The sequence below is a fragment of the Phaseolus vulgaris genome, chromosome 3, assembly GCF_000499845.2.
Source record: "Phaseolus vulgaris cultivar G19833 chromosome 3, P. vulgaris v2.0, whole genome shotgun sequence".
In the NCBI taxonomy this organism is placed as follows: domain Eukaryota; kingdom Viridiplantae; phylum Streptophyta; class Magnoliopsida; order Fabales; family Fabaceae; genus Phaseolus; species Phaseolus vulgaris.
In genome coordinates, this window is record NC_023757.2 from 35,938,155 (window position 1) to 35,961,814 (window position 23,660).

The 23,660-nt window shown below is 29.0% G+C and overlaps 1 protein-coding gene across 2 annotated transcripts; it reads left to right on the forward strand.

Annotated features, from left to right (window-relative positions):
- The first annotated feature begins 15,631 nt into the window (after positions 1–15,631).
- On the forward strand, positions 15,632–21,253 carry LOC137807366 (xylose isomerase). Of its 2 annotated transcripts, none has more exons than XM_068607979.1 (21): positions 15,632–15,765; positions 16,027–16,106; positions 16,200–16,304; positions 16,970–17,044; positions 17,150–17,279; positions 17,355–17,446; positions 17,655–17,711; positions 18,161–18,234; positions 18,317–18,371; positions 18,451–18,552; positions 18,954–19,005; positions 19,202–19,247; positions 19,319–19,374; positions 19,755–19,806; positions 19,924–20,003; positions 20,118–20,188; positions 20,300–20,340; positions 20,424–20,523; positions 20,638–20,709; positions 20,789–20,866; positions 20,962–21,253. In XM_068607979.1, exons 2-21 carry the CDS (start codon positions 16,041–16,043, stop codon positions 20,995–20,997), a joined length of 1,440 nt encoding a protein of 479 aa, XP_068464080.1. In that variant the 5' UTR covers positions 15,632–15,765; positions 16,027–16,040; the 3' UTR covers positions 20,998–21,253. The 2 variants fall into 2 exon arrangements, with proteins under 2 accessions (XP_068464080.1, XP_068464081.1); XM_068607980.1 differs by having other exon boundaries at positions 15,730–15,820.
- Positions 21,254–23,660: the final 2,407 nt, after the last annotated feature.

The window sequence follows — 23,660 nt, forward strand, 5'->3', positions numbered from 1 at the left end:
GAGTTCATCACTTAAGCGTTGGGATGACGCATAAGCATTGAACGAATGTTTGAGTGATAGAGAGACAATATTGATTATGCTCTTGAGAGTTGTATCAAGTAATGTGAAGTTGGTCAAGTGAGGGAGTCTTCGTCAATTTCGAGAAGCAATGGTGCTCAAGTGACACATAGTTGTGATGGGAATCACGCAACAAAAAATATTTTCTTCTAGCGAAAGCACACCTACATATAAAAGCAATTAAAAGGAGTACACAATAAAAATTTATCATGGTTCAGTACCTCAAGTCGTACATCCATAAATAATCAACATGTAATTTTTACTAGTAGAAAATTGTCAACTCTCTCATACAACTTTTACAGGAATAAAACTACAAACTCTTTTATGGCACACTACTACCAAAGTTCCTTATACACCCAAAAGACTTATTCAGTTATAGTAAAAACACTAAAATCAACTATTAATTTTGTATAAAATAGTTCTTACTTTTCTCTTCTTCATATTACTCAATGTGGGACTTTGGTAAATACCCACTTGAGAATAACATACCTTCTATTGGAGATCCCATATCGACTAGATATAAGGCCAATATTTACAATATATAAGTGGGAGCAAGCCTCACCTTACAAGCCAGATTTGTAAGATTTAGTTAGACTTAAACTCACTTTTTAATATGGTATCAGAGCATATCCTAGAGAGTTCACCTTACAAATTGGTTTTGTGAGAATGAGTTAAGTTTAAACTTACTTCTTAATATGATACCATATTTTATCATAGCGAGGTTTGGCTATTGTGTCACCTACTATCGGGTCACTATCGGACCACCCACAAATATCTAATCTCACGCATAAGATGTTTATGCCTCAACGTGAGAGGGGTGTTGGAGATCTAACATTGACTAGAGATAAGTGAGGCAGTCCTTACCGTAGTAATTGTTTTTGTGAGGATGAGTTAGACTTAAATTCACTTTTTAATACCCTTCATTCACCAAAAGTATCACATACTAAGAGAAAGTAACTCCAAAACAAAGCTTTAATATAGTCAAATTTCACATCAACACTTCCATACTCATCTTGAAGAAATCTATCGATGGCATCAACATCATGTTCCACAGATACTCCGACACCATCCAATCTTCTTCCTCATGCTTCAACGCAAATGTCTGACACCCCGTTAAAAGATTTGCTTGCACCGCTCTTGCCATCGGTGACCTGTATGGATTCATCAACAACGACAATCCTTCCCAACCGTAAGTTATCATTGCCTTGCACCTTAAACCCATCTTTAATAACTTCATTCCATTGTCATCGAAAAACCATTGACGTTCAAGGTGGAATCCATCACCAACATTGCAACATCAGCCAAGCAAGACCCCACTACACATCCATCATCACTCCTCAAATAAAGGAACATATGGCTTTAACAAAGTCATTACATAAGTAAAAATCCTCAACACTAGCATCTCTCTAAATACACAACAAAGAACATTAACTTTGCTTTGCTCCTCTTCCTTCCTTTATTAAAACCTAGACTTTGATGCCAGTGATGAGAATCATACAATAAGAAATAATTTCTTCTAGCGAAAGCACACCCACAAATAAGAGCATAAATAAAAATACACCATAAAAGTTAAGATAATTTGGAACCTCAAATTCTACATCTATGCAAGGATCAAATTGCAACCCTTTCATGTAAATTTTACAAGGATAAAATTGTAAATGCTTATCATGACAGATAACTACCCAAGTTTCCTATACACCCAAGAGACTTATTGGGTTGTGGTGACAACATTGAAATCAACTCTTCATTTTTATAGTAGTTTTCTACTTTTCCCTTCTTTATATTAATTAATGTAAGACTTTGGTGAATACCAACTTGAGAATAACAAGTTGATGGTGATGATGAACATATATTATTATGTATTTAGTTAATATGTAGGGATGTATGTATGATTTTTTTTTATTAATGAGGATGAATATGAGATGTATTATGCGATATATTGTATATAATATTTGTATGATATGTTGTCCTTCTTGGGTGTGTTTCCTTTTATGGATGTGTGGTAAAGATATCTAGAATGGTGAGGTGCCCCCACGAGTCATAGTATTAAACATGAAACTCATTAAGAAAATGAGATATCATATGTTTCACTAATGATGTAATTACATATACATCATTCAATTCAACAAATTCAATTCTGGTGTGTTTTTTTTTTTCTGCAGATGGTCGAACCCACCAAAAACCTCTGGTAAGAAACCTCAAAACAAACCAGATTCATCTAATGGGAACCAAGGATTGAAACACCACCACTACATTGTTGTACGAAAATGATATATTGTTTGGGATATTCAAACTGTATCAATCCAATCCAAGTTTTGCATAGAGAAAGACAACTTACATCTACAAAATCGTCCCCATCTGCATCATCCTCCTGGTAGATAAATTATTCCACTCATTGATTTTTGTTCTTTGTGCAGAGTCCTAGGTGCGTGCAAATTCAATTTCGGTGTCTCTTCTTTCAAAACAAAGGTATATTTCTCAAGCACACGAGGAAGAACTGAAACCCTAATGGTGAGTCAAAAATCAAAGTGAGTGAAGACGAGAGAGGAAGAAATCAAAAAGTTCAAAGTTGTGATACACCACTATTGTTGACCCTCCTAACGTCTAAATGCAAGTTCACACACGCACATCATCTTCCTTGACTGCCACTACCGTCGGGCCTTCCGCTTCCTCTATGCCTCCAAAATCCTAATTTTGAGATTCTGAAACTGTGTGTATTAATGTTCCTCTTCACATTTCATCACCGCCACTCCACCGTCTGTCTCCTCAATGCTTCAAAAATCCTAATTTTGAGATTATGAAATTGTATATTGCTAATTTACTTCATATTTCATCTCTTTTATTTATCTTATTTTGTTTTTCCTATTTCTTTAATGTATACATTTTATTTTATTTTATTTCAATACAGATGTTTAGTTTATTTTATAAAATAATAACTTCAATTTCTTTAAAAATATAAATATAAGTAATAAAAGATTAACACAAATAGTAATATATTATTTAATTTGACTAAATTTTGTATTTAATCTTTTCTACATTTTAATATAATTAAATAATAAAATAAAAAATGTATACCTATATATAAAGGGGATTTTCCACTTTAAATGCTCTAAATTATTTTTCTATTTTATCCTTACTTCATATTTTATTTTATTAGTTTATTTTGGTTATCTATACCCCTATACCTATATATAGAGGGATTCTCATTATAAATGTTTTTTTTATAATTTTCTTTTTCCTATTTTATCTTTATATCTATTTCGTCATTTTATAATTACTTAAATTTAAAACTAAAAGAAATAGTTAATATTAAAGTTGAAAAAACTATTTGAGAGGTAATATACATTTATTATTACTAATTACTCTCCACTATTGTAATTTAAAATTGTCTAATTAAAAGTAAATATAAATATTTTTTTTTAATATTTATTATTTTTCCATATTTTAATAGATTACATAACAAACACAAATTTGGAGACTAAATGTTGGAAATAAAAAGGAGAAATGAATACAAGAAAAAAAACTTATTGAGACTGACGTCTATTTGACATTGGACTCAATCAATAAAAAATGCAGTTAACAAAAATGTTATTATTGCTCCATACTATGATTTTATTTTTATTGGTGATAATCTGCATTGTAAAAATTTATTTAATTTGATTAAAATTTATATTTAATCAAAATAAAATAAAATAATCGGTAAATTTAGCATGTATTACTACTATGTTAGTTATGTTTTTGATAAAATTTATGTTTACATGTATTCGTATTTATTAAAATGAACTTAAATTTATACTGATATAAGTTTGTGAATAATAATATTATTTATTCAATTTTAACATTAAACATAATTATATATAAATGATAAAAATAATAAATGTGGATACACATGGTTAGTGCCAGTGTTCCTGCTAGTTATAGATAATAGCGAATATGTTATTACTGAAAAATAGATAAATATTTTATTTTTTTATAAAATCAATTATTTGAAGTTAATATTTTAGTATTATATTATATAGATAATATAAAAGTATAATAGTCTATGTATCCACTTATATAAGTTAGAATTCTAAGTAATCTGGATCACAAATATTCTTCTATGTGATTATACTTGAAATTGTCTGCACCACAATTGAATTTCCTTCTTGCACTTAAATGATAATTATAGGGAATCTAATGTTTTAACAAAATTTTCTTTTACATAACGATGAATATAGTCTTAAAAATTTACGAAGATTCTATTTTTAATCAAGAAAATTGATTTTTTTTTAATTTTAATATTTAAAAGTAAAGACACAATTTTAAATCAACATATTCGGAGACAGTAAAAAAAAAATGTCGTGATTGAAATTATGGTATTTTCTTAATTCAATTGTTGTTATGGTCTTTATTTAATTTTTTTAACGTCCTTATTCAGTTATCTTTAAGTTTTGACTGATCATATTTTTTTAATATAGGCACCTATATGCCTAACCACATTTTTTATTCTTTTGGAAAAGAAACTTATGTAAGGACCTATTTTTATATTTTAACATACGTAACTGATATCATTGTGTAAGTTGATGATTAAATTTAAATTATGTTTAAATACTAATAAATTAATTGAACATGTGAATGAAAGATTTAAAATAATTTTTTAAAAATTGAGGTTGTTAAGATTTAGTGGGTTGCACTTTAGGGATTGGGTTTAGGTGTAACACTATAAAAATTATTATTATTCTCTTAGTCCACAATCACATGACTATTCTCTCTTTTTTCATTTCTTCAATATAATAAGAGTTGGAACAAATAATCCAAAAAGTGAAAACTTTAGGTAAGTACTTTCCAGTTTTCTTTTCTCCTAAAGATATTGTATACATGGATTGAGGTTCATGATTTCACAGTACGGATTTCAATTTTTTGTTATGGTTGGTTGGTTAGCTTTTATATTTTGAGGTGATCATGACATTTTGGTTCATCTGCATTTCAAAATATCAAATTTTAAAAGAAAGTAAAAATATATATTAAGTTAAGGAAGTTAATTTTTGAAAACTTTGGAATTAGATTTTAAACATGTTGTTTTAAAATTTAGAATTTTGATGTTTTTTTTTCATTTGATCAAGGTAGAATACAAATTACATTTCGAATAATAAATTATAAATTAGGCTTGATTTCTTTTGGAGTTAAGATCTAAATTAATATTATTTAATGAATTATATTTTTTTAGTGTCCTGTTGATTTGTTGTTGCAAGTAGTTAAATGAGAATTTTGAAATGTGAAAATGAGGTTGATCTTGCTTATACTTTTTCTGATAATTTAGGTAATACATTTTTTTTATTTAAGATTATTAATTTAAAATCATGACTTGAATGATTCATTTTATTATCTTGTAAAATAAATGAGTGAATTGGTCCATTTGGAGAAATGTAACACCCCATAATTTACATATAACTATTACAATAAAAGTTCTACCAGTTTCTATATAAACTTGGAGTTTTTCAAAACATTCCTAATACATGATTAGGATTTATAGAAATACAAATATTTACATATCCACATCTCAAAATAAAACTTTGTAACCTCTAAGGCTCTCCTGCACCTGTATGGTCATCTGCTAGTGTACATAGTACAGTCATCGTAGTTCAAACACAGCAAGAAAAGCAAGGGTAAGCTACTGAAAATATAATTTTATAATATACACACTTAAATCCAAAGAGAAAACCAAATTACATGATCAATTTATCAAATTATTCAATTTTCTTCAAATCTCAACAATAAAACAATCACATAAATCTCACATGGATCTACACATCCAGAATATTCAACAAACAACGTCTTCCACAAGATCTGTATTAAGTAAGTCCTACCAGAGACTAACACCTGATCCAAAGATTACCAGCGAATCCAACAGAAAGGATCAGGGTAAGTTCAATACAACTCAAATCGTGCATCTCATATGTCACGGTGTGCATGAACTCCCCCATCAGCTTCTCACCACCTGATATCTTAGTCTATGTGACTTAGATCATCAGTGAAGCTCGGAGATCTATGTTACCACATAGGCATCAATACTTAATACACAGCAAACATCAGTCCATACATTATCCCGACATCAATACTTAATACACAACGAACATCAATCCATACATTATCCCAAATGTATGAATTCAATTCCATACCATTTCGTCATACAATATCATTCAAAAAGTGATCCAAAATATTCAAAAGTCTATTTGACATAAAAAAAATAACACTTTAATACTAAATCATCAAAACCAAATGTTTCCACAAATTTAAATTATATATAAACAAACAACCCAATATATATAAACACACAACATCCCTGCAAGAGAAATTGAATATTGGGACCACATCCCTTCCACATCCAGATCTTCTAGCCTAGGGTTCTATTAAAAATTAAATTTAGCTTCCCTTACCTTAATTGCTTGCTTTCCAAGCAACTTCTAGAATTTTATTTCCCACAGTCTTGGATAAACTTCAAGATTTACGGGCCTAATGCAAGTTATCCAAACAGAACAAACATTCAGTATATAATAGAATAAGTTGAGAGGATTAAACTTCTCAGCTGACCCCACAAAGATTGATGACTAAACCCTAAGGAAAAATAGAGAACGAAGGATATTTAGAGTAAAAATGAACTTACTCTGTTTGAAAATCTGATCGGGTAAAAATGTTCCTTAACTCCTTTGCTACTGCGTGGTATGATCAAATTCTAAAATAGATGAGGTATGAAGTGAGAAATTAAGAGAGAAGGGAGAGGAGAGAAGTTGGTAGAGAGAGAAAGTGATTTGGAAGAAAGAAGAATGTGAGGCACGCCGTTTCCGTTTCTTTAAAAAAGTGTCAGTTACAAGAAAAACATGACTATTTATTTGTATTTGAAAAATATTTAGTGTTTGATGATGGATTTGATTTTATATTATAGTTTTATCATATTGAATTTTAAATAATGAGGTTATAAGAAATTTTATGAAAGATTATGAGCTTATAAGTTGGGTATAATGCACATTCATGAACTATTACTTGAAACTTAGGAAGTACTACAACTCTAACTAAATGGATTCTGTTAGTCTAATCATACAAGGATGTAACATATGAATGTAATTGTGATTTTGAGAAGTGATATCAATATGTCATGTACAAAGAGTTTGTTTTGGAAATTTATGGAAGCATTGGTGTTTCTAGTTCTCTAAAGGGATATTTGATCAAAAAATTGTCTAAACATATATCTTGAGTAAGGAGTTTCTAATTCTCTAAAGGGATATTTGATCAAAAAATTGTCTAAACATATATCTTGAGTGAGGAAAGTAGTATAGATATCACAATATGAGAGGACTTAACTTCATTTTTACAAGAGAATATCACTTTAATAAGAGATATTGTTCAAGTGATATTTCTTTACTCTCTAAAACATATTTTAACTTAGTTTAAAGTGTGTGCATGTTAAATCATCATAGCTTATATCATATTTTATACATTTGAATACTTTATTCTAAGAAAATGTTGATAATTTGTTATTCAAAGTGTATAATGGAATGAATAATACTTCACTTCTTATTTATGTGTGTGAAAGAGATGTGATGTTAAAACTTTATTGTTATAATAAATTATGTAAATTAAAGTCGAAAATGTCCTGTTAGGTATATCAATAAATATCCAAGCTTTATTGATATAATAAATCTTGTAACTTGTAAAGTATCTCTGTTGGGAAGTTATCAAAAAAAAATATACATTTTATTTTAAAGAATGAGTGTGTTGACAATTAACATGAAAGAATGATCGATTAATCAAAATGTAATCAGTTTAATGATCAAATATTTTACATATTATATGATATATGCTTAGTCTCATATCTTTACATTTAATATTTTTTTGGAGAAGTTACTTGAATTGTGTTTCTTTAAAAGACTTTAGTGAAACAATAAATATTTATGATATTTTCTTAATGAGTGATGTAATTGTGATTTGTAAATTTATATCTTAGATTTATTTCTAGGATATGATTGTAGAAGTTTGAATAAAAAATTTAGAAAATAGCACAGTAGAGATAATTACCTATATTTAGATTTTAGAAAATTTTCAATTCACATCTTTTTGTCAGCCAAGTATTTATTGTAATTAAGTGTTTTATAACCCTTATTTTTTTGTATATTTATAGTTTTTATGTATGCTTTTAAATTATTCATATTCCTAATTATATGTTGTGATATCTAGAGTTATGTTTTTTAGTTTAACTTTTTGTAGTAATGTTTTGGAATGTTACCCATAATATTTCTTGGATATCAGTTTGAAGTATTCAAAAACTCTTTTGGAGTAAAAGAATTAGATTGCAAGAGAAATAGGAGAAATCAAAAGGTGGAGCTAATCATATGCTTTCATGCGACCCCATACTAAATGTAAAAATACCGTTTTCTCCTTTTTTTGCCACTTCCATACATAATTCGGAAGCTGTTTTTAAATCCGGAAGTGTTCTTGAGATTTATAAAATCTGGAACTCTTTTTTGCATTTGAAATAAGCCTATGGATTACGTAATCTGGATATATTCCGGATTACATAATCTGGAAGTCAATCTCATATTTAAAAAAGACTCTGGATTATGTAATCCGGAAGCTAATCACTCCTCTGAAAAAAAGACTTCCGGATTACATAATCCAGAAGCTAATTTTATGTATAGAAAAGACTTCCGGATTATGTAATCCGGAAGCTAATCACAAAAGGCTTTCGGATTACATAATCCAGAAGCTAATTCTGAATCTAGAAAAAGACTTCCAGATTATGTAATCCGGAATATTAGTAAAGGGTATTTTTGGAATATAAAAAATATATGGGGTGGCACAAGAAGGTATGGAGGTGCATGAAGAAGCAGCCTTATGAAGTGTGTGCCCTGCACATGCTATTCAACATTTTAATTTAGGTTCCATTGATTGGGCTTCATATGTTACCTTTTTAGAATTCTGCCTATAAATCAAGTCCATTGAAAGTTTACATATAAATTTTAAATAATTAAATATAAAAATTAAAAATATCATATTATTAAAAAATATTTCAAGTTCAAAATACTGGTTTTTTCTCCATGCGGTGGTCAAAAGGAGATATAATTCTAGTGGGATTCATCGTCTACGGATTGATAATGAGGTTACGGAGGATCCTAAAATCATTGAGGATCATATTTTGGACTTTTATAATCAGGTTTAGGGTAACTCATATTTTTCGTGAAGGGAATGCGTGTGCTGATAAGTTGGCTAATTTAGGATTTATTCATAGAGAATCTTTTCATTGGTATAATAGACTCTCAGCTAGTCTGTTCTTAGAATTCTTTATGAATATGTATAATCTACCTATGTATCGTTTGTGTTAACATATGGGTTTTGGTCTAGTCCCCCCATATTTTTGTATTTTCTTTCTTTTTTCTTTTTTTTAATAATTTTTTTTTTCATGCGATGGCAGATGATTGTTGTTTCTTGAGGTGTCAGCTTAGCTGAGATATCAAGTTGCATAGTGATGCCTAACACGAAAACTTTATAAAAAAATATATATATATTTCAAGTCAAATTTTTTATAAAAATATTTATTAATAATAACGATAAAGGAGACTAGGCGAGCGAGAGAGTAAACCAGACTCAAACTGTGCGAGAAAGCAAGACTGAGTGAATGAGAGAATGCTTTATTAATATTTTTCATATCATTTGATTCTCTATCATTTATTAAAATATTATTTTTTAAGAAATAATTAATAATTTCTACGAATTTTAGTGCTTATTCCCAAGAACAAACATACAATTTGTGCAAATTTATAAGTATGAATATCGATTTTTTTGTAAATAATTTTAAACAAAAAAAATTCGTAAGTGTTTTCTTCCAAAAAAAATATTTCTTTAAATATTTCCGACGCTCTCTCTCTATCTCATCTCCCACCTTTTTTTTTTTTTTTCTATCTTCACACCCAATATCTTTATTAGGATTCTCTACACTTTTTACATTAGAAACGACTCCATTTTATTTTTATCCACCTTGTTTTATATTATGATTTATATTATCTTTCAATTCAAAACCGATAATTATAGGGAATCCTTTTATATAGATATCATTTTGTTTTCTATGATATTAAAAACGGTTCTACATCATAAAAATTATTCTACAATTAATCAAATGACCAAATACACAAAATAAAATAATAAAATAAATATTAATATAAAAATAAAATAATAAAATAAATATTAATATAAAAATAAAATAAATATATAAAAATAAATATTAATATAAAAATAAAATACTAAAATAAATATTAATATAAAAATAAAATAAGAAATAAAATATGGACACCAAAACGTAGTTATGAAGAAGATAAAGTTAGAAAAGAAACGTTATTAAAATGATATACTAAAGGGATATTCCCATACATGCATGAATAATTGTTATTTTTTAAGATAAGATTGAAAAAGATAAGTTATTAAAATAATATTTCTATTGGCATGTTTTAAAAATAAAATTGGAAAAAAAATTATTACATCAAATAGAAGAATGTTGTAATTGATAATTTTAAGGAAAATAGAAGTTATTAAACTTATTATCTTTTTCAAGAATAAAATTGTGAAAGAGAAATTATTAAACTGATATTCCTATTTGCATGAATAATTGTAGAAAAAAAATTATTTTTATTTTTTATCCGGTCAGAATTGAAAACTTGTAAAAAATACAGAGTATAATCTTAAAAAAATAATTAAGTAATTAAAAAAAAATAAGAGTTGCAGCCTAAATATGTTATAACATTAAATTTTACACTAAATGTAAATTTTCCACTTTAATTAGTCAACGATTGAGCAAAATTAACGATTAACAAAATACATACAATTATGTAAAGAGGTTCAGCTGAGTTGAATAATGAGTACACTACTGTAGATTTATTTTTTCTATGTATTCAATTTTCACCAATAAAAAAATCAATGCAATATTTCTCTAATAATTCTAAAATATTTTTAAATAAGTGATAATAATGCATGTGATATTATAAATAAAATATGGATAACAATGAATGTGATATTACAAATAATTTTGATAGAGAAGGAAATATTAGTTATTAAATTAAAGTTGTGTATTATCTTCCAAAGTTATCTTTCACTATAATTTATTCAATAATTCAAAATTTGGTAGGATCCAAATATATTTAAAGAAATATCAGCTAGTCAATTAGCAAACATTTAGTCTCCAACAATGTTTATTACATATGGTACAAAGATAACTTTTTATCTAAAATAATCTTAAGAGAAGACGAGAAGGAGAGATTTGAGTTGTGAGTACTATCTAAAGCTTGTGTGAAACTTTTATGAAATAAACTTGTTTTCAAACAACTGTCTTCATGATTTTCGTAAGTCTTTTACATTCATCTTCCAATACAATATTTCTTATTCATTTATTAAGTTAAGTTCTTCCATGCGTTATTATTACTTATGTTTATTACTTCTTTTATCATCATCCCTATGATCCTAAATGTGATCGTGAATAGTATTTATAAAAAAGTCATTGAATTTCCTTAAAGAAATACAAAACCGTCACAATTCACAAAAGTAATATGAACAAATGCGTATGAACATATTCTATACAAATATTGATTCTCAGTTCAACAATTATTTTAGTCTTATTTATTGCACCTCACATTGTTTTTAGAATAATTTTATTAGATTCTTTCTCCTATAAAAAAAAATACATGGCAAGACAAATTGTTAAAAAAAATACAATTTATTCTAGATAAAATGATATTTTCATCGATCACACCAAAAATAAAAAATAGACACTACAAGAAAATCATTAAATAGAAACCAATTTTAGAGATAAAATAATTAATTGTTATATTGACAAAATTAGATACTATTTTAGAAACTACAAAAATTATTGGTATCTAAATTAGTTTTTATTTTTGATAAATAGTTTTTAAATTGGTATCTAGTTAGATATTAAGGTTTTAGATACCAACTTTATAATATAAATAATTGGTAGTTAAAACTTAGGTATCTAGGTAACTAATTAGATACCAATTTAAAAACTATTTATGAATAATAGAAACTAATTTAGATACCAAAAACTTTTGTCTCTAAAATAGTATCTAATTTTGTCAATATAGCAACTAATTATTTTTTAGTATCACCATAAGAAAATCAATGAAAATAATGAAGTAAAAAGATAGAGACCCTATCACACAACACTAAGTCGCTAAGCAAGAAGATGATTACACTAAAATTATAAAATTTACATAGTATTCTTCATTTTTCACATTATGAAAGGAAACTTCATTAAGTTCACAAAGAAGAAAGTAAAAGAATACCCATCTAGAGCAATGTAGTCAAACTCGTACGAGGATCGGGAAGAAGCTAAAAGATCGTAACTCGACTCGTAAGAGTTACTAACATATGAAAAATAATATTAAATACATAACACAACTGGAAACAGTTTCATAAATCATAAATTGTTCATAAAAAAACAATTAACTTCACAAATATCTAATACAATTAAACTATCAAAGGAAATTCTTCATATTAATTGAAGGATAATCATCATCATCCTCTTCTATAAGATCTTCATTTTCATTAATGTTATCTATGCCATCACCTTCATCATCCTCAACAATTTGAGGAACCTCCAAATCATCCATAGGTTCAACTTCTCCAACTTCAACCAAATCATCCATAAGTTCAATGAGCACCGTGACTATGATGGAGAATGAGAGAAGAAAAGAACGTGAGCGGTGGCAGTGGCGTTTACGAGCGACGATGATGGCGAACAGTAGAGATCATGACTGCGACCATGGGCAGTTGCGGAGAACGCAAGCGTGACGCCGGTGGAGTTCTGTGGTGCTTGTTTTCTCTCTTTAGGGTTTGTGACTCTTCAGTGACTTTCACTCTTCATTCTACTCTTCCCGCTTCACTCATTCACTCAGAAATATGATTTTGGGCACACTAGGTTAAAATATTTTGGGGCAAAAACATGTCGCACTAGGGTAAGAGGCAGCTCGACAACGCCCATCCGATGCAACAATCCACCTAGTTGCGCGACGACGCGATACGATCTGCTCTGACGTCGATCCGTCAGCCGAGTCAGCATCATACGATTTTGTGATTTTACTCGCGATTTTCACTACATTGATCCAAAGGATAAGTTTGGCACATGATTAATAATGGAAAAATTTTCACAAATCATATTTCTACATAGACTTCTAGAAAAATCATCCTTTAATTTGTATTTTTTGTCTAATTCATATAACTCCTTTATTTTATTTTATTTTTACACATATAATTTAGCATATTGTCCATGATTGTGCAATTTTTTTGCTTTATGAAAAGTTTTCTAAATTATTTGATTGCCAACTGCCAAAAGTTTTACCCACCCCCTCAACATTTGTTACTGTGTTAATTGTCATGGCTTGTCAATTCACTCTTGTGTCTTATTATTTTCTCACATTTTTTCTATGATCATATTTTCAATTATCTAGATCCAGAAACACATTTGAGTGATTATGTAACACAGGTGAGAGAGAGGATGAGAGAGGGTTGATTCTCTGACACATGTGTGAGAGAGAGATATTTAATTTGTGAACTAAACACTAGAAAAATATCAAGGGTTTACTAAATCTTCAAAATTAAAAATCCAAACAAGTTTCAATTCATTAACATCAATTTAAAACTTTAACACGCAACAATCCAACCAAAAATATCGATAGAGAGTCCATTAAATAAATGGTGAGTTTAGGACAATTAACTTGAAAAAAATGACCTAAAAAAATGCAGGAAAGGGAAGGAAAAGGAGAAAAGGGTGACTGTTTATATATGTAGAAAGAAACCTCCAGGGGTGTGGTAGCGTAGATCATGATGTAATTCCTCATTCTTCCTTAAGTACTAAGAAGTATCTCGTTCTTGTTTATCATCTCTCAACCTTGTTTTCTCAACTCTTTAATACCTAAACATAGAACTAGTGACCTTAGAAATGCTATAATAGAACCCAATTCGAGGAGACGGGGTTGGCCTTTGGTGGAGGAAGAAGAGAGATAGATCATGATGTAATTCCTTTTTCTTCCTTGCGTATCTCGTTTTCATTTATCAGAATCTCAGTCTTGCTTGCTCCATCCTTTAATTTTATCATATAAAAAATTATACCGTATACACTTTTAGTAGTATTATCATGTTATATATTTCTTACCTCGTAACTATTTAACTTCTGTAAACCTTCTATTGACTAATATAAAATGATAAGTTAAGTATATGTTTTTGTATAATAAAATATTTGATGTATTTTCTTAATTAGGTTACATGGAGTGTAACAAATTTTTAGTTTCAAATTTAAACAAATTAAATCACATACATCTTTTTCAACAATAATTATATCCCTCAAAAAATCCTGAGTGCTTTAAAAACAATCTTGATCTATGAAAAGCGTTGTAACAATATTAACTGCTTTTTAAAGTTCATATTTCATATTTATTAGTTTTTCAAGATCAATTTAATTTAATAATTATTGTTTTAAACTGATCAATATTAATTTAATTTTTAATTAATATAGAACTTTAAATAATATAAAAAACTTTCCATTAATATTTAAAAAAAAATATTTTTTTTTCTCGAAAGATGTGTTTCTAAAAAATAATAGATAAGAATTTGGCCCTTTCACATTCTGATACATTTTGGATAGAAAGAACACGTGCCACTATATTTTAAAGTAAATAATTAATGATTAGAATAAAGTTTGTTTGAGACTAAAAAACAATTTGCGTAGAAAGAACACGTACCACTATTTTTCAAAGTAAATAAATAATTATTAGAATAAAGTTTGTTTGAGATTTTTTTTTTACAGCAAAGTTTGTTTGAGATTAAAAAACCATTATTTTACAAGTCCTTTATAGAATAAAACATTATATTATAATAAAATAATAATTTATTTAAGTGTGGAATGTAACCGTCTCAAAGGTATAATTGTTCTAATGATTAGTTTTAGTTAGGTAAATAATGTTGTACTGAGTTTATTTGGAGAAATTTTGGTAGCGAAAGGAATTATTTAGGTAAAACTAATCTCACCTTTGTAGTTAGTTAAAAAATTCCACCAATAATTTCGAATTACATTTTTTCTATCTTTCTGCTAAATATTAATTTTCAATATTTTTTTTTCTCTCCTCTCTAAACTGATTTGTTTGTAATACTTTAAAAAAAGCTTACAACCATTAAAAATAACTCTATAGTACAATTGAAATGATCGGTTATAAATCTAAAATATAATTTATGTATTTAACTTGTTTATTTTAAATATTTAAATTATATTTTGGATTTTAAATTATTCATTTATATTATGATAAAAATTAATTTTAAATTGAAATGGAAAACAATTAGGAATTATTGGTTGGTTAAAATTGTTGAGATTAATATAATTCTGAGTGTTGATTTGACAATTTTTGCTAGTAATTTTTGTATTTTTAATAAATTTAATTTAACTAATAAAATATTATGATGGGTTCTTAGGATAACAAATCTCTTAATAATTTTAAATATTTTCAAGAATATAGTATATTATTATTCATTAAGTTTTAAAATATTTCCAACTGGATCTTCATTCTTATCCAAACTCGAAAATAAAAACAATTCCAAAACTGTGGGTATCTTTCTCTATATAAAACACGTTTCTCCTCCCTGCAGTTCAACCTATTGAAATCGGTGAAGAACAAGTTTTGATCTGTAAACTCATTCTTTCACTACTGCACTCTTTACTTCCTGTTTTAAATTGTTATAGGTCCTTGTGTTTTTCCTTTAGATTAAAAGCTTGAAGTTTTTGCTTCCGTGTCATTTGAAGTTACTTCATTCGAAGTTGTTGCTGCCTGATCTCTGTTTTATTGATTATCTATGGTGTTATTGTCTTTAGTAATTGTAATACAACGATTGAATGAGGTTTTTTGATCGACTGATCGTTTTCTCTCTCTCTCGCTCTCTATTGCGCAGGTATTGACGTCAAGATGAAAATGAAATTGGGGAGAACATTACTGCTTTTTCTTTGTTTGAAAGTCTTCTGTTATGCAGTGGTACTATTTCTGTGTTCCTCTGTTTGTGTATTATTATTTGGGATTCTGGATCATGATATGTAAATACGATTTATTTTGTATGATGGCAAGCAGATTGCTACTCCTCAGACTTGTCCTGCTAGTAATGTGGATAAATGCGGCGATTCAGATGGATGGGAAGGAGAGTTTTTCCCTGGAATTCCAACGATTAAATACGAGGTACACTTGTTTATCACAATTTATCGATGTATGCCATACAAGATAACAATGACATATATTATTTTCTAGATAGAAGGGAAAGTAAAGAAACTAATGAAATGAAAGGGTTTATTCGATTATTAACTTGTTTGGAAGCCTAAGATTATTCTAAATCCTCCAAATTTTTGGGACTTTCAAATTGAAATGAAGTATCAATTTCATAAAGTATCAACCTCTTTTCTAAATAGTCCATAAAATAGTGGAATTGTGAAATTATATGCGCAGTCTCCAAAGTATTAGAAATTGTGCCACATCGTCAAGTATTGAATAATTCTTCAAATTAGACTCTCAATGCTCGTAAAATATATCAAATCAAGGACTAGATTGATGGATAGGGCTACTTATATAATTTCATTAGCTTAACGACTATTTAAGAGAGAGGATGATGTTTCAGTAACTAAATAATATGTTTATTGCATGGTAATGCCCCCTTACCCTTTGCACAAATGACTATTCTTTTGGGAAAAAGAGGTTGACCTTTCTCAACTCAACTGAATTAATTTTTATATTTTGTTTTGCAGCTATATCTTAGTGTGAAAATATTATTTGAGAATTTATGGGGGCTGTTTCTTTCTGTATTGTATTGTGTGAATACTTATCGGTGCGTGTTTGTATTTAATTTTCAGGGCCCGTCCAGTAAGAATCAACTTTCTTTTAAATGGTATAATCCAGAGGAGGAAATTCTCGGAAAGAAAATGAAGGTGGGTTTTCATATATATTCCAAGAAGTTGCCATTCTTATCTATACCTTATTGTCCACCTACACCAACAAGATTTTAACTTGAATTTATTCTATAATAACTGCAGGATTGGTTAAGATTTAGTGTTGCATTTTGGCATACATTCCGCGGAACTGGTGCTGATCCATTTGGCGCACCTACTAAGTATTGGCCATGGGAGGATGGCACCAACTCATTAAACATGGCCAAAAGACGAAGTATGCTAGTTCTTAACTCTTCAGATATACTTTACAGACTTGTTTGTGACTCGATAAAATTCTCTTAATTAACAGTGAGAGCTAACTTTGAGTTCATAAGCAAACTTGGTGTCGATTTTTGGTGCTTCCACGACAGGGATATTGCACCTGATGGAAAAACTCTTGAGGTGAGTCAATGTTTTTCCACTTAATTGCAATTCTTAGAGATGATAAGTGGAGATGCAGTGGCGTATGCTTACTCATTTTTTATATCTGGAATATTGAGATACGATCATAGTTGGTGGAGTGTGCTTTCTTGATTAAAACTCTGTTGCTACATTTTATAAATCTGCTTTCTGAGCTGTTAGATTGCTCTTGTTGTTGTCTTTATCATAGGAATCTAATGCAAACTTGGATGAAGTAGCTGCCCTTGCTCAAGAGCTCCAGACTAAGGTATATTAGTTTTCACGTACATTATTCTGAAGTAGGAAAAAACACTAGCAATTTGTACCAAAGCCCAAATGATTGCTGAATTCCTTGCATTTTCTGTTAGCCATTTCACATGAATGAATGGTGTGTATTGTTTTGGAGCTTGGGGAATGCAGAAATACAAGATTTGTTTAACCAATTCTGGTTTCAACATGCACCCATACCCCCTTCTTTTTTCAAGTGTGCAATGTAATGAATATATTTAGAGTTGGTAAATAAAGAAGAAATGATATGTACTGTCTCTTTTTCTTTTCCCCTTTGCGTGTCTAGTTCATGAAGTGCTTTTTTTTATTTAAATTCCTGTGATCCTGTTTATACAATATTCTGCTAGAGCACTGTTGTACACATGTTTTTTTGTCTTGAGGTAAACAACCATATTACATGTAAAATGGCTTTGTTGTGTTACCATGTAGGCTAAAAAAAGAGTATTATGGGGAACAGCTCAGTTGTTCATGCATCCTCGTTACATGCATGGTGCTGCTACTAGGTAACATATAATACAATTACCTCCTGAATTTATGGTCCTTATGCATGTTGGTTCATTGCTGACTAAATGAACTGCTTTACAGCTCTGAATTAGAGGTCTATGCATATGCTGCTGCTCAAGTGAAGAAAGCCATGGAGGTAAGTTGTGTGTGCATGTAAGGTTCATTGTATTTGAAGAACCATTCTTCTTGTACTGATTTATATATATTTATTGCAGGTGACACATTATTTGGGAGGAGAAAATTATGTTTTCTGGGGTGGTCGCGAAGGTTATCAATCTCTTTTGAACACAGATATGGAGCGAGAGCTTAATCATATGGTATGTGAATAATTCTTGCTTTGAATTAATTATTTGACTTCACTGCCTTCTTTGTCTTGTATTACTGAACAATATATCAGGAATCTCCTTGAAATTAATGAAACATTAGTCCGATGTGCATGCAACAACAACAACCACTTCTTAATGTGGATATGAAAGAAGTATATGCAAGCAAGGCCGCATCGTAAAGCCTCAAAAATTGACCTTATTAGATGCATATCTTGAATGACATAAATTTGTCTATCCTTCATTGTGGTCGTTCTTAAAATAAAAGAGTGACGGACTTGAATCACGAGCTTTTATGACAATCCGTTGCCTACTCCAACAAAAATCAAATAAGCTTGTTTTCTTATTTTCAGTCTCTGCTGACTTTCTTAATGCGGTTTATTACCTGATTACAGGCTAGGTTTTTTGAAGCTGCTGTAGCATACAAAAAGAAGATTGGATTCAATGGTAACATTCTGTAGAATGCCTACTATCTATCATTTTATAGCAATAAATTGTGAAATATAGATGCTTGGAAGGATATATAAGTTCTTTAAAAATATTTCTGTGTTGTGTTGCACCAAAATATTTGAATGAAAAAATTATTTTTCACTTAATAAAGGTTTTTTTCCTTTTGTAAGTCCTTTTCCTTGTGCCATTTCAGGGACATTGTTGATTGAACCTAAGCCACAAGAACCTACGAAACACCAGTAGGAATCTTACCTGTTCATTCAATACTTTTGCAGCACCTGTTACCTATACTAAACTTATGTTTCTACAGGTATGATTGGGATGCTGCAACCTCAGCTAATTTCTTGCGAAAATATGGACTTGCAGGTAAATTATATAGATGTCCTTTTCACCCAACTGTCTCCCCAGGAACTAAAATTTGAATGGGATATCTTTCCACATTTAAAGTTTATGTTATCAGGCATAAAAATTTCTTGATGTGCTTAAATAGAGATATTATGTTACTTACCTTTTTCCGCTATATTCTTTACCTTTGCTTTGAAGGCGTATCAGTAAGTCTGTTAGTTTTGTTCTCAATGACACGTTTTTTCTCTTCAACAAATTCCTTTCTCCCTAAATTAATGGTCAAATGGTCCCTTGTTTGAATTAATGTAGCCAATGCCAAAATATTGCTCTAATTTTCTTTATTAAGAACAATGTTATTACAATTTACAAATTTCTCTATCTCATTCCTTTTCCTACTCTAGGGGAATTCAAACTCAACATAGAGTGCAACCATGCCACCCTCTCTGGCCACAGGTGAATTGATCATTGGGCTGTCCTTGATCTTACTTTTCCTTTTAAATTTGACATTCATAAATCTTAACTGAATCTGAACATGATCTTTGTAATTTCAATTTCTGCCGTAATATGTAGTTGTCAGCATGAACTTGAAACTGCAAGGATCAACGGATTACTGGGTAATATTGATGCTAACACTGGCGATCCTCAAGTTGGTATGTATGCATTTTCTCATTCAATAAATATTGTAACTTTTAACATCGAAACAGGAACAGTGAACATGTCACATGAATTCATGTTGTAACATGAAGCTGTTATCATTACTGCAGGTTGGGACACAGATCAGTTTCTGGTAGATATTCAAGAGGCAACCCTGATTATGCTCAGTGTTATCAGAAATGTAAGAAAATGCTTTCCAGTGAGCTTGCATCATGCAATGCAACACACTTAATGTTAAGAAATGCAATCTCGGCTGACCAGGTTCTTTTTGTTTTCTTTCTGTCTTTTCCAGGGAGGACTTGCACCTGGTGGATTCAACTTCGATGCGAAATTGTCAGTCTTTCTCTATTTTAATGTACTTATATTCCTGTTTGTTTTATTTCTTTCTCTCAATTTCTTTACTGAACAATATATAGGCGGAGAGAGAGCACCGATGTTGAAGACTTGTTCATAGCCCACATTGTTGGAATGGATACCCTGGCCCGTGGACTGAGAAATGCTGCCAAGCTAATTAAGGTGACACAGGACATCTATTGCTTCCCTTATAATTCAAATGTGCAAACTCAATGAAAGCCTTTAAATTTCTCTTGAGAATCAAACTAAACGTTTCTCATTATTGTGCATCGAAAGGATGGTTCTCTGTCTGAGCTTGTCCGTAAACGATATCAGAGTTTTGACACTGAAATTGGGGCTCAAATAGAGGTAAAATTCTTCCAACATTTTTCTTTTCTCCTTTAGTAGTGCCTTTTGATTAACTTTATCGAAATGGATGTTAACGTAGGCTGGTAAAGCTGACTTTGAACTGCTGGAGAAGAAAGTCAAGGAATGGGGAGAACCAACGGTTGCTTCTGCGAAACAGGTAACTCGAAATATAACTTTCTGTTCAAAAGGTCGAATAATCAAGCCGAATAATCAAATTTATATTTGTTCATTACACATTGCGGTATGTTGCAGGAGCTAGCCGAGATGATCTTCCAATCTGCTTTGTAGAAATCAGAATCTAGAGTTGTATGGTGGCTATTTTCGTTTCATTATATTAGAAACAGTTCAGTATATTAAGTTCACGAATAAAAGGAAATTGAGACTGACATAAGTCTGCTTCATTTTCCTTACAAAAAAAAAGTGGGTCTGATATCTGATAGGCATAGGCATACAGAGCCTATTGAAGTGGGCGTTACGTTATGTATAATATTACGTGACGCATACCTTCCCTGGGTTTAAGTTAATTAATTTCTGTTTCCTGTTAGTTTGATCTTTATTTATTATTATCTATAACTATATAAAATATATAAAACGTATTCCAAAAACCACCACGGGCCCGTTTCTTTTTCTCTACTTGTTCTAAAATACAGTGCTGATCGTTCACACTGAAATCACTGATAGCGCAACAAGAATACAAGAATAGTATGAGAAAGGATGTTGCTATGTCAGAATTATAATCAGGGAATTAAGGAAGGTTCATTACGAAGATTATTTAAACTTTTGAATTTTTACAATTTTTTAATTTATTTCAATAAATTTCGTATGAGGGATTGTCAAAGGAAAATTATTTTAATAAATTTTATAATTAATCTATTGAAATTATTTTATTAGTTTATTTGTTAATAATTGTTTAATTAAGTACTTAAGTTATTTATATGCAAACACGCCTAGTTATTTAACCATAGATTCGGATCCAAAAGGCACGTAGATGCAACCATAGAATGGGTAAAGCTTTTTCATCCTGTACTCCCATGATTTCTAATTTCACACCTCTAATCTTTAAAATGACTATTTCATCTTTCATAAAAATTACTTTTGGATTGTCTTTATAATAATAATAATAATAGGATTTTCAAAATAAACTTTCTGAAATACATAAAATATATATTAAAATAAGTTTTTTGAAATAGAATTTATGGACAACTTTCCAAAATATATATGGTACATTAATAAGTTTTTTAAACACATAAAATATGTTTAAAAACGAGCTTTTTAGAAGATAATTTTTAAAATAAGATAGTTTTTAGAACTAGCTTTCGAGAAAAGAAAACTAGGATGTAGTGGCGGAAGCGGAAGAAGTCTCAGCAATAGTGAGTAGTGAAGGCGGCAAAAAGTATGGGGTGCAATTAGTAATTATGGAATACAAAAAGCTAATATTGAGACTTAGTGAGGCATATGACATGTAAAATTTATAAGGTAGTTGTATTTAGAATAATTAGTTTATAAGTTGGCTGAAACTTTAAGTTAAATAAAAAAAAATCATGTTCACTTCCTATTTGTTGATAATTTTGATAATTAGTTTGAAAGTTTTATTTTATTAACAAATAATAATTTTGAATGGGAGACTTATTAACACAAACTACTTTACATATTATTTTAATTTAATTATCAATAAATATTATTTTCAATTCAAAAGAACGTGTGTATTTTAATTTGACAAACGAATTTAATTTTAGTATATAATATGTACTTAAATGCAATACTTTAACCTAGATTATAACATTATATTGTAATTTTACATAATAAATGTATGTGTGACAGTTGCTAAAATACTAATTTCATATCAAACAGAAGAAATTAGAAAAAGCATAATTGAGAAGATGTTATAGAAAGCATAACTAGGATTTGAGTGAAAAGTAACAGTAATTTTTTTGTAAAATTATAGGTGCATGACTATTAACGTTGTAGGCGTGTAGGAATTTGTAAGTATTCAAAAGCCACTAAAGCTCTTATAAGTTGATCTATTTATAGAAAAATTCATGAAATTCATAAGTTTTGGATGAAGCATTGTGTTTTACTTCAAAGATTGTTCTTTCTATTATAGATTTTCCATTATCTTTTAGAAAACGTCACAAGTTTTGTTGAACTAATTGATTTTTCTCAATTCAGCTTATTATAATGTTTAGATTGATATTACATATTCTGTTGATAACCACATTTTTCTCTTTAGTGATATTTGTTCTGATTGAAAATTATCCCAACTACTTTGTATTTATGTTTTGATTATGATGTATTTTTTTTTTTTAATTTCACAGTTATCTTTAATAGCCTCATAATGATATAACTTGTTTTGTTTCCATTTTTTTTTAATTCGAAAGATGCTCCTAAGTTTTATCATATTTATCTTCAAAATTTATATTTTTCAATCTTTTAAGAAAAATCAAAATTCTCTTAGATGTAGACTTTTTGAATATTTTTTTTAACCATCTTAATCTTTTACTTACATATTTACAGTGGCCTCGTTCTATATATTATTTTTGAATTACTATTTTAAATTAAACATTTTCAAACATTACTTTGAATTACAGTCTTACACATAACTTTTCAAATATGATGTCGCAAATCATTTTAGAAATGATTTCAATATATTCAAATACTCACATGCTTGAAAAATAAGTTTTATTTCATTATCTATTCAAACATATTTAATCATTCTTAGTGGTAACCCAAAACTAAGTTTTCGTTGTTTACTTATTAGAATTTGTGTGTGTTAATTCAGAATATATACAATAAAAGTCAAAGTTTTATTTTCACTGGACATGAGTTCAAAATATATAAAAATATTATTTTATGTATTTTAAATTTACCTAAAATAATTATATAATTAACTTATATACTTAACATATACATTTTTATGTTGTATATTCATATTAAAAAATGAATTTTGAATA

Coding starts and splice junctions, on each gene's coding strand:
- LOC137807366 (XM_068607979.1), top strand. CDS start 16,041: ATGAAAATGAAATTGGGGAGAACATTACTGCTTTTTCTTTGTTTGAAA. Junction 19,248..19,318: donor CAAGAACCTACGAAACACCA/GTAGGAATCTTA, acceptor ATGTTTCTACAG/GTATGATTGGGATGCTGCAA. Junction 20,189..20,299: donor TGCTCAGTGTTATCAGAAAT/GTAAGAAAATGC, acceptor TGTCTTTTCCAG/GGAGGACTTGCACCTGGTGG.